The sequence below is a fragment of the Pararge aegeria genome, chromosome 25 (assembly GCF_905163445.1).
Source record: "Pararge aegeria chromosome 25, ilParAegt1.1, whole genome shotgun sequence".
In the NCBI taxonomy this organism is placed as follows: domain Eukaryota; kingdom Metazoa; phylum Arthropoda; class Insecta; order Lepidoptera; family Nymphalidae; genus Pararge; species Pararge aegeria.
In genome coordinates this window covers 7,542,789-7,554,990 of record NC_053204.1, presented here as the reverse complement: position 1 = coordinate 7,554,990, position 12,202 = coordinate 7,542,789, and the positions used below count along the sequence as shown (strand labels likewise).

The following is a 12,202-nucleotide window of genomic DNA, read 5'->3' as shown; positions in this document are numbered from 1 at the left end:
CAGTGTAAGATGGTAGAGGGCTATCCGGTTTGTGGTATGGCAGTTATTAAAGCCAACCCCTAATCGGTTTCTTCGCGACATCGTACCGGAACGCACTTATCAGCGTCTTTGTTTTTAGGGTGGTAACTAGCCACGGTTGAAGGCCAATACCAGACCAGGCAAGTGAAAATTCTGAACTTTTGAATCTCAAATTCTGACAGATAGGTATCGAATCCGGACCACAAAATGGCCGATTATATATTTTTCACAACTCCCTCAGCATTGGTATCAAACGTAAGGGCTAGACTAGTAAAATACTAAAACAAATTTCAAAACCAAGATGGCCGCCACCAGAAAATGGTGATTTACATTTTTTTATTTTAAGTTTTTAAAATTTTAAAATTTCTAAATTCATTTCATTCTTTCATTCGTTAATTTTAAAAATAAAGATATATTAAGAAAATACACACATCGCCATCTATATCCATAGTTAACTTAGGTTGTGTTATTGGTACAAATTTAACTGATAAATATTTAGAAAATAATATACATTTAAATACTTATAATATACAGATAAACACCCAGACACTGAAAACATTCATGTTCACGCAAACATTCTCCAGTTGTGGGAATCAATATTGGATAGAAGCAGATTGGAAAGAAATCCATAATATATTATGAAAATTAAGCTTAATTTGCTATACTCCGCGAACAGCAGGAGAATCTGTATGGTGTAATTATAATTTCTTCAATCCGTATACTCGTACATTTCCGAGGATCTGTTTGGTGTGGAGTATACGAATTGAAGAAATTATAAATTGTGCGGAGTATAGCAAATTAAGCTTAATTTTCATAAAATGTGGGAATCGAAACCACGGCCTTAGAATCAGGGGTCAGGGTAACTGCGCACTGCGCCAATCGGCCGTCATTCATTCTGTACTCAATATAAAATCATTGAGGTCGGTTAGTAACGGGGACACAATAAATGCAGGGTGCTACAAAACCTGTCTCAACAATCCATGCGGTTGAAGCAGGATTAAATTGTAAGCCCATATCATTTGTTACAACTAAGCCCTTAGCGATTTATGGAAATGTGAACAGATTGTTGTTTTTCAATCAGTAGATCTGTTATGAAACCTTTGTTTTAAATTAATTTAAGAGATCAAATGTTGCTATATAAAATAATGTTATAAAAGAGGAATCTGCTGAGTTTCTTGCCGGCTCTTCTCAGTGGAATCTGCGTTCCGAATCGGTTCTAGAGTCATTACAAACAGACTGACTAGCACTTTTAGTGCTTATAAATTAGGCCTACTTGAAATAAATGAATTTAGAATTTTAAATAATTTTGTTGACTCCCCACTTCTTCTAAGTAATATCGATTTTGCATGTCGCTGGTTAAATGCGAGACGAAAACCTCTCTTTGCGTGGGCTGGAAGACAAGGTATTCGTCAAATAACTTTTAATCTCGTGCGTGCAATGCTTTTTACAACAAATATTGTGAAACGGACATTTTTCATGTCAAAATTGGCACTTTTAGGAATATAATTATGGAAAAAAGAGTCTTATAAGCTGTTGGTAAGATGACTGATGTATATTTTTATAAATAAATAGCGTACCCAGCCCGCTTCGCCGGGCTAGATTTTGCTTTATTTTATTTAAACAATAAACTTACATCATTAAATTTTTAATTTAAGTCTCATAATATATTAAATCATTTATTTCCCTCCGTATTCATTCTCTTCTATGCTCTTCTCGAGCGGCTGAAGATCATTAGCTACACCCATGTACACCCAACAATAGAATATCATCATAGTAGATAAAAGCTGTATTTGACAGTTTAAAAGTTTAAAAATAGGAGTGCTCCAATCGTCACCAAACTTTACAGGATTACTCGCCAGGTCAATCCGGGAGATTCCCTGAAAGTTTCATTGAAATCGATCCAGCCGTTTCGGAGCCTATACGGAACATTGGGTATGAACACACTTTCTTTTTTATATATATAGATATACGTAAATACTTCATCTCCATCATAATCTCTTGTTTCAAACGTGTCTCATTGTAATAAGGACCTTTGAAAAAATAGATCGAAACTGCAACGTTTCCTACAAGATGACGCTCCGATCTCTATAAGACTGATGTGGAAGGCATATACTAATTTCAGCATCGACGGTAGGAGAGCCGTAGCTTAATTGGATAAAAGCGCTCAGTCCGCGATTGCCAGTGAGTCGCAGGTTCAAATCCTGTCGGTTCCGAAATTTTTTATATGCATTTTAAATTTATAAAATTGATAATTCCTCCAAGTGTCGGTAAAAAACACTAAAAAAAATTATTAAAAAAAAAATCCATTTGTTGGACAACCGTGGACTCAGAAAACAGGGTCGCTACCTATTGCGCAAATCAGCCGTCAATTTTAATTAGAACCGACAAAATTTTGCATCCTTAAGTCAGACATAGTGACTTTTCTGCTCGGCAAAGTTCGCGCGGGATTATATCAAATACCGAAACGCGTAAGATATATTAGTTTATACCTGCAAATAGGGGACTATAAGGAAGTGTAGGGTGTAAAGTACCCATTATTATAAAAAGGCCTATAGAAAACAAGCACTTCTGTCCTTTGTTCATACCATCGTAGAGAGATGACAGTGATAACCATATTCGTTAAAATAAAACATAACAGGTTGGACGCGCTGTGATCTAAGCAGAAACCAACTACAGACATCTTTTTTTATCACCATCTCATATTGCCACTGAAAACTACCAGAGAACAATAATTTAAGCCAACCTTTTTCATCGTTATTTCACGTTATTTTATATCTAAAACTATGAAATGTAATAAGATTTTCTTTCTTTCTTCTATTTTCACTAACAAGTTTCAACACATTACCGGCCCACCACGCTGGACCAGTAGTGGACTTGCCACATCCTTTAACATTATGGAAAATTCTCAGACATGCAGATGTCCTCACGGTGTTTTCCACGATGTTTTCCTTCACCGTTAAAGCATGTGATGTTTAACAGCTTCAATCAAAAACGCACAATACTCGAAAAGTTAGAGATCCGAACCGAAAAGAACTCGGACCCCCTCAAAACGATAGCCGAAGCCTTACCCACTATCACCGCTGATTTTTTTTTGATTTCTCATGCATTAGTTTAGAGTCTAAGAATTAGGTCCCATGACTTTCAGTTTTCGGTTTCGGTTTCGGTTCATAATATAAATAAATAAATATACTACGACAATACAAACATCGCTATCTAGCCCCAAAGTAAGCGTAGCTTGTATTATAGGTACTAAGATGACTGATGAATAACTTTATGAATCATTAATACTTATAAAAAACACCCAGACACTGAAAAACATTCATGTTCACTACAGAAACATATTCCAGTAGTGGGAATCGAACCCACGGGAGACGCTTTGTCCTTGTAATTATAAATTACAGATAAACACACAGACACTGAAAAACATTCATGTTCATCACAGAAACATTTTCCAGTAGTGGGAATCGAACTCACGGAAGACGCTTTGTTCTTGTAATTATAAAATACAGATAAACACCCAGACACTGAAAGACATTAATGTTCATCCCAGAAACCATTTCCAGTAGTGGGAATTGAACCCACGGAAGACGCTTTGTTCTTGTAATTATAAAATACAGATAAACACCCAGACACTGAAAGACATTAATGTTCATCCCAGAAACCATTTCCAGTAGTGGGAATTGAACCCACGGAAGACGCTTTGTTCTTGTAATTATAAAATACAGATAAACACCCAGACACTGAAAGACATTAATGTTCATCCCAGAAACCATTTCCAGTAGTGGGAATTGAACCTACGGGAGACGCTTTGTTCTTGTAATTATAAATTACAGATAAACACGCAGACACTGTAAAACATTCATGTTCATCACAGAAACATTTTTCAGTAGTGGGAATCGCACCCACGATACTTTGTTCGTGTTATTTTAAAACTGGACTAGCACTACTTTTGGCTACAATACACTAGCCAAATACCCTGGAGATCAATCAGGAATACTCCCAGGCATGCAGGAGTCCTCGCGATGTTTTCCATCACCTATGAAGCAAGTAATATTTAATTGCTCAAAGCGTTTTTTATCATAATCCTTCATTAAAAACATTTCAAATCCTAAACAATTACGTTACGAGTTGCTTAGGAAATCAAAATATTACGTTTGACATTACAAAAGCACCTTCTCTATTACACAAATGTCATGAAAATGTCCAACAATCCACGTTCAGGGCATTTTCATTTGGCATTGCCAATTATTATAAGGGATTACGAGTAGAAGGTTCAAGGACATTGATCTTTAAAATTTATATTAATGATAGATGGGACAAAGGGGCTAGTTTTTTTTAATAGCAATAAGTGTCTGATCATGCGGATGACCCAACTGATGGTAATGGATAAACCATGGTCTATGAACAGATTAAAACACCACAGTGCCGCCCTTTGTTGTTCAACCTGAGTTAAGTCTCTCCTTCTGACCAGAATATAGTAATGCTCCTAGGCGGAAGAAATAAGTAAATGAACTCTGTCACAAATAGGTCTACTATTACTAAAAAGTAGTCTAGGAAAAAAGAAAAAAAATCAAGCTAAGTATGTCTCGTGAATCTGGATTTCTTAACCTTGTAAGGAAACGTATATGAGTAGTCATTTTTTTAAATCATAATGGCATAGCCATGTAATGAGAAAATATATACGTTTTTGTAATGCTTAAAGAAGAAAAAAACTATGTTTGTTCATAAAATTATCTGTATTTCCTAAAATTTTTACAAACACTTATAAAAACTGTAATAATTGCGCAAAAGTCGTACAAAAGTTAAATACTGGACACAAGTAGTCATTTTTTCCTCTTCTTTAATAAAAACTTAAATTTCCAATAGCCGTGCTGCCTTTTCGTTACATCTCTTTGCCAAAGGTTATATACAGCGTGCTACAAAATCCGTCCAACCAATAAATGTGGTTTACGACCTACAAAACCCTTTATCGATCTATGGTATGATAAAAGGAATAATTTTAGGCAATGGAGAAGGGAAAAGGTACTTTTGGTAAAACGTATTGCCTTTATATTATCCGAAGGGAAAACTTTATTACTTTTATTACAACAACAAGTGTATAAGTTCATTTTTATAGCTTTATATTTCATGGCACTGCAGATCACGAGGTTTGATCCCCAGGTGAGACCAGTAAATATTAGTTGGTTTTTCTGTCAAGACTTTCATAGCACCAGCCCGGACTGGAAATGGGTGCAGATTCATCCCCGTGCCTGAGAAAGCACGTTAAGCATAATATTGTGTAGAAGTTTATTGTATATATTTACATATATATATATATATACCATCATCATTAGGTCCCATCTTCATATTGAAGTTCTGAGGTCAGCCTGTCGAAAATCGAACGATGATGTGCCATATATATATATATATATATATAGTAGAGGAAGAAGTTTTCAGGTTCTGGGTGTTTATCTGTATTTTAAAATAATATTTATATATATATATATACATATATATATATATATATATATATATATATATATATGTATATATATATGTGTGTGTTTTACGCTATCGGTTGCCTGGAAGAGATAGAGAGAGAGAGGCGGCCTTATGGCTACATAGCACATTTCCAGCAGCAACATTTTCCAGTTGTGGTAACCGAACCCACGGCCTTGGATTCAGGAAGCAGGGTCGCTGCTCACTTCGCCAATCGGCCGTACTAAGTACTTTGTTTACTCATATCTAACTCACAAAGGGAACTGATGTGCTAATCGGTTGGAACACGATTTCTTTGACGCAATACTTAGCTAAGCCTATTTTGCTTAACTTTATAATACCGCAAATTACACAATCAACATTATGGAACGCCTTTTACCCATCACCATCATGCAGCATAGAAATCCTTGCAAAATTTCGACTTAAATTATCATGAGCCCGCTCCCATACGGGAAGGGAGTTTACATCTATGAGGAATGCTAAATGCCAATTTCGATATAATCCATAGACATTTTCTGCTAGACATAGGTCTTTTGTAAGGAGTTCCAAAATTCACGACTCGCTTAAAGTCAAATTTAAATTCAAATATATTGTTTGTTCATGTAGGCGTATCACAGGAAGCTCACTTATGGAGCGCTCATACATATTATATGTTAACATAATTATATAGGGTGGTAGAGCTAAGACGGTCCCAAACGCGCCCTGGCCTAAAAAGAGCCCACAACAAACTTAGCCGGATTTTGTTTTTGTTATCACCATCTCACAGGCAATTAAAATGTTGCTATAAGTCGTCTGTGTACCTCGTTAGGGGCTATCTCCTGGTAACGCAGTTGATTACAATTAAGAATTCTCGTACGAGCCTTTTCCCCCACCATTCATGTTGAAACTGAAAGTAAACATTCATCGCCTCGTGTAAAGTATGCGTGCTTGATAACTATAACAGTAAACATTTAGTTTTGACGGTAGGGTGACTATAATAACCGAGTAGTCGAAGTCATAGTCAATAAAATCAAAATCAGAATTCATTTATTTCAAGTAAGCCTAGTTTAAAAGCCCTTTTCAAACGTCAAGTAAGTCTGTTTGTAGACTCTACCACCGGTTCGGAATGTAGATTCCACTTAGAAGAGCCGGCGAGAAACTCAGCAGATTGCTCTTTTCCAACATCATTTTATAGTTTAATAATCTTTACAATTTTTGTTTTGTGAGAGATGAGAGCGGAGCCTGCTTCCAAGCAGCCTTGTCGTTAAGGAATTCATCAATAGTGTAAAAACCCCGATGTCTTTTAATATATTGTTTAGACTTAGGTAAAGGTAGATCTATTATTACCTTCGGTATCATGTTATAAAAGCATGGACACATCCCCCCAATAGCTTATAACAATCCAATGCTGGACTAAAGGCCTATCCTAACCGGAGGGGCTTTCCACAATCACCAAGCTGGCCAGACGGGTTGGTGAAGCATTGAGCATGGGTAGTGTAAGGACGTGTCAATGATACACCAGCGTTAGGCATGTACTGACTTTATTCTTATAACTATGCACCTCATACAATATTTATTATTAACCCACCCTCACATCTTTCCCCTTAAAAATAAACTAAAAATTAACAATCACTCTCACCTTCCTCTTTCCAAAATTAATTAAATTACAAATCAATCAAATAATCATTTCATCACAAAATGCATTTGAGATTAATTAAATCGTAAAGATTTTAAAGACAAATTTACATTACATAAATACTTTTTCAGCAAAATTCTAGTATAAAAATACAAAATCAATAAACACATTAACCTTATTACCACAATAACCTTATTTTTAATCCATGAATTTAAACTCAATATTGAACTTATATCAAATTTACCACATACATAATAATATTTTTCTTAACTATTATATTATGCACATTATCGCCGTAAAGCTCCTTATTCCGAGCCAGACTGGTAGTTACGTAAACCCCCATCTATCCGGAGGCCTCACTGTCCTGCCAGAACGAGACACATAATTATTCTCTATCGTACCTGTACGCATATTTTGAGTTTGGTAAGGTTCTACGTTAACATCTGTATTTAAGCCTATATCGTCATACTCAAACCCGTAGTGAAGCGTGTCTTGACTTTCCGGCCTATCTACCGTAATATGTCGCCTGTTACGAACTAATTTTTTGCCTTTTGAATTTGTAACTTCATACGATCTATTATTCAAAACGCGGGTTATTGTACCTGGTATCCATCTTTTAATATTTAAATCATAAATCCTTACTTTTTGTCCTACAATTAATTTTTTTAAGTTTTTAGCATTCCGATCATAATAAAATTTTTGTTCGTCCTGTCTAGTTAATAATTTATGTCTTATGTTTTCGTGTACTTTTGGCTTTAACAATTTTTTTGATATGGGCAAAATGCTTCTTAACTTCCTACTCTGTAGTAACTCTGCCGGCGAAGGTAACTCTAACGATAATGGTGTATTTAAATATTCCAATATAGCTAAACGGTAATCAGACCCCGTTTCTTTAGTTTTAATCATTATATTTTTTACCGTCTGAATAGTACGTTCTACTTGTCCGTTCGATTGTGGATAGTGAGGCGAGGAAGTTACATGTTTGAATCCCCATTCCATAGCAAACTCTTTAAAGAAAGTTGAGTTATATTGGGGCCCACAATCTGAAATCACCACAGTTGGAATTCCATAATGGCAAAAAATATTTTTTAAACTTGTTATTATATGCATAGAATCAGTATACTGTAGTTCCACTACTTCAAAAAATTTACTATAGTAATCTACTATAATTAAATAATTGACACCCTTTAGTTGGAACAGGTCAGTGCCAACTTTAACCCACGGACTATCTGGAATTTCATGAGGCTGCAATTTTTCTTTTTGATTCAATTTCTTATGCGCGAGACAAACATCACAATCATTTATTACATTTAATATGTCATTATTAATGCCTGGCCAAAATATCGTTTCTCTAGCCCTTAACTTAGTTTTTTCCAACCCCATATGACCAATATGTACTCTACTTAACATTTCTTTTCGTAATGATTTAGGTACCACAACCCTTTCATTTTTCCAAATAAGACCATAAGCAAACGACAAATCCTCCTTATATTTCCAATATGGTTTCACTATATCCAACACAGCATTTTTTTCGACCGGCCAACCCTTTTTAATGTACTTTGACAGCTGTTTTAATTCACTATCATTCTCAGTGGATTTTTGTAACGCAGCAAACTGTGCGTTTTCAAAATATTGTGTAAGCGCTGATGCCGCATCCCGCGTGACGGCATACACCTCGTCATAAAGACTGTCTTGACTCGAGTGAACGGTCTCGGCAGGTTCATAAGCGCGCGATAATGCGTCGGCAATATAAAGGTGCTTGCCAGGCTTGTAGACTAACTTAAATGTATAGCGTTGCAAGCGTAACAACATTCTTTGTAAACGCCCAGGAGCATCTGTAATTGGTTTCTTTATTATACTTATGAGTGGCTTATGATCGGTTTCAATAATAACATTAGTTTTCCCATAAATGTACGCATAAAACTTCTCGCATGCAAACACACACGCAAACAGTTCTTTCTCAATTTGTGCATATCTCTGTTCAGCCTTAGTAAGCGCCTTGGACGCATAACATACCGGTAAATTATTTTGCATCAAGCACGCACCCAAGCCACTCTTACTCGCATCTACTGATATAACTATTGGTTTATTGACATCATAATATTGTAACACAGGGCGACTAGTCAAACAATGCTTAATATCCCGAAAACATTTCTCATGCCTTTCGTTCCAGTGCCAATCAGTTTCTTTTCTTAATAACTCTCGTAATGGAAGTACCTTATCCGATAGATTAGGAATAAAATTACCTATGTAATTAACTAAACCTAAAAATCTTTCCACATCCTTTTTATCATTAGGGATCGGCATTTTTGTAATCGCCGTGATATGACTGTCATCAGGATACAGGCCATCTTTTGTTATCCTGTGTCCTAAATATTTTATTTCTTCCAAACCAAACTTACATTTCTTTTCATTTAATTTTAAATTAATTTTCCTACATCTTTCTAACACTCTTCTTAACCTTTCATCATGTTCTTCTTTATTTCTACCATAAATTAGCAAGTCATCGATATACATGCACACTCCTTCTATGTCATCAAAATTTTCTATCATTTTTTTATGAAAGACTTCTGACGCTGAACAAATTCCATAAGGCATTCGCAAGAACTTGTATCTACCAAAAGGCGTGTTGAATGTGCAGTACAAACTACTCTGTGCATCTAAGGAGATATTCCAAAATCCTGAAGAAGCATCTAGCGTACTAAAATACTTAGCCCCTGATAGTCTCGATAGAATTTCATCCAAAGTCGGCAGTCTAAAATGTTCCCGTTTAATAACCATATTTAGTTCCTTGGGATCTAAGCATATACGCAGATCGCCATTAGGTTTTTTAACCACAGTAATACTGCTAACCCAGTCCGACGGCCCTTCAACCTTAGCAATAATTTTCTTAGTTTGCATTTCCTCTAACTTTTTCCTCACATCCTCCTTTAAAGCAAACGGTAATTTTCTAGGTGCATGCACCACAGGAGTAGATCCCTCCTTTAAATGTATTTTATATTGACCCGGTAAGCACCCTATTCCTTGAAACACATCTTTAAAATTCGTTACAAAATCCGGTTTGCAATCAACGGTTTGTATCGACATGACACGTCTCACTACGTCTAGTTCTGTGCAAGCATAACGTCCTAATATCGGTACAGACTGAACATCAGCTATCTTAAATTCGAGCATATAATTCTTTACTTTATAAATCACATTTAAATATACCTTCCCTACGACGCATATGCTTGCACCAGAATAACCATTTAATCTCGTGTTTGTTTTTAATAAACAATCCTGTGGTATTTGCAATTTTTTCAGATAATGTAACGGTAAAACATTAACATCTGCCCCCGTATCTAATTTAAATTTAATCAACGTGCCACAAATATTTAAGCTAAGATTCCAATCACTGTTATTTAATGAATATATTACCTTATCATCAGAGTTCTCAATATAATTCACCCCACAAACCCGGGCAAAATGATTCATCCTTAAACACCGCGCACACTTTTGGCCATAGGCTGGGCACTCAAACTTTTTATGCACTATTCCACAATAACTACACTGATTATTCGAACCCGCAACCGAACGCCACTGGCTCGCGCCACGGCCTCTGGTCGGCAGGGGGCGCTCGCGCGGCCCACCAGCGCGCTGGCAACGCGAATCCGCGCGATCGCCGCGCCCTCCACTCCATCGCTCGAACTTCGCTGCGTCGTCGGGTACCTGGCTTCTTATTTGTCCTCGTGACGATGATATCTTCGACTTTACAAGTGCAATGTGATTTTGCATTTGTTTTACTTGATGAACATTATGCATAGCTTCTCTTTCAGGCTTAATCTTCTCCGAATAGGTCCGGGATGCCACGGCAGCACGGCAAATATCCATCGCCTTTTTTAGTGACAGGTCATCCTCTCTTAATAACCGTTCACGAATGGCTGCACTTGAAACGCCACACACCAGCCGATCTTTGATCAGTTCGTCGTGCAAATCACGAAACTCACAATTTTGAGCTAATTTTCCCAACTCAAACACATACTGCTCGATAGTTTCGTTGTCACGTTGATCACGAATAAAAAATCTATGACGTTCAACCGTTACGTTTCTTTTTGTTTTGAATTGTTCATCCAACTTTTCCCATATGTTTTCAACACTCGTGCATTTCTCTGGCAGTTGATCTAAAATTTCTCGACACTGCTCACCCACCACGTGCAATAAAATGTTCACCTGTATTTCCAATGATTTTTTATTTATTTCACAGGCTTTACTGTATATTTCATAACTTCTTTTCCACTTGATCCATTTGTCATGAATGTTATTTGCGTCCGATGCATTTTTGTCAAAACAAAACGAAGACGGCGGCGTCAATATACTTTCCATGTTTCCTGAGTTTTCTACTTTAATTTTAATTTCCCGGCTGCGCCATGTAAGGACGTGTCAATGATACACCAGCGTTAGGCATGTACTGACTTTATTCTTATAACTATGCACCTCATACAATATTTATTATTAACCCACCCTCACAGGTAGTAGTAGCAAAAAAAAGACGCTGCTACCCGTTCTCCATAACATTCCCTTAGTCACTTCGCACCACACCAGTGGAAAGAGGTGTGGTGACAACTGCATTCTAATCTCCGTCAACACTCGGCACGTTAAAGGCATAGAATATTTCTTTATTGAAACAGGCAAATAAGATGGCATGAAGGGTCTTGAAGAAAGACACACATGTAGCTTGCATCCTGGAGATGGACATTGGAAAATATTTATCCCAAAAAAATCGCTGGTAAACGTTACCTGCATAATATAAAAATACATGGCTTGACGACTTTACTTATCGTGGTAGGATATTTTAAAGATAAAATGCATACTGCAGACTGCCATGGGATATTTTTATCCTGAAAAAAAAGGGTTCTTGCGGTTTTTTTTTTATTTTAACGAACGCGGCCGAAGTCACTGCCAACAGCTATTTTTAAGCCCCGACGCCAAAACGACACGGTGTTTTAAGTTTGATGTGTCAGTGTGTCTGTGTGTGTGTGTCCTTCGGTTGCATCGTACCTTCCGAATAACCCGAATAAACGAATAAACCGAATCAATTTTTGTTTTTTTTTA

General features: G+C 36.5%; 1 protein-coding gene across 1 annotated transcript; it reads right to left on the bottom strand.

The window, feature by feature from the left end:
• Positions 1 to 7,322: 7,322 nt before the first annotated feature.
• Positions 7,323 to 11,427, bottom strand: LOC120634757. The gene is made up of 3 exons (XM_039905531.1): positions 11,362 to 11,427; positions 10,529 to 11,320; positions 7,323 to 7,475 (listed from the first exon to the last, which is right to left on the bottom strand). Exons 1-3 carry the CDS (start codon positions 11,425 to 11,427, stop codon positions 7,455 to 7,457), a joined length of 879 nt encoding a protein of 292 aa, XP_039761465.1. The 3' UTR covers positions 7,323 to 7,454.
• Positions 11,428 to 12,202: the final 775 nt, after the last annotated feature.

Excerpts from the sequence above, each read along its gene's own strand:
- LOC120634757 (XM_039905531.1), bottom strand. The coding sequence starts at position 11,427 with ATGCATCGGACGCAAATAACATTCATGACAAATGGATCAAGTGGAAAA. Across the intron at positions 11,321-11,361 it reads AAGAAGTTATGAAATATACA|GTGAACATTTTATTGCACGT; the intron begins GTAAAGCCTGTG and ends TTGGAAATACAG. Across the intron at positions 7,476-10,528 it reads TTGAGAACTCTGATGATAAG|GACAGTGAGGCCTCCGGATA; the intron begins GTAATATATTCA and ends TCGTTCTGGCAG.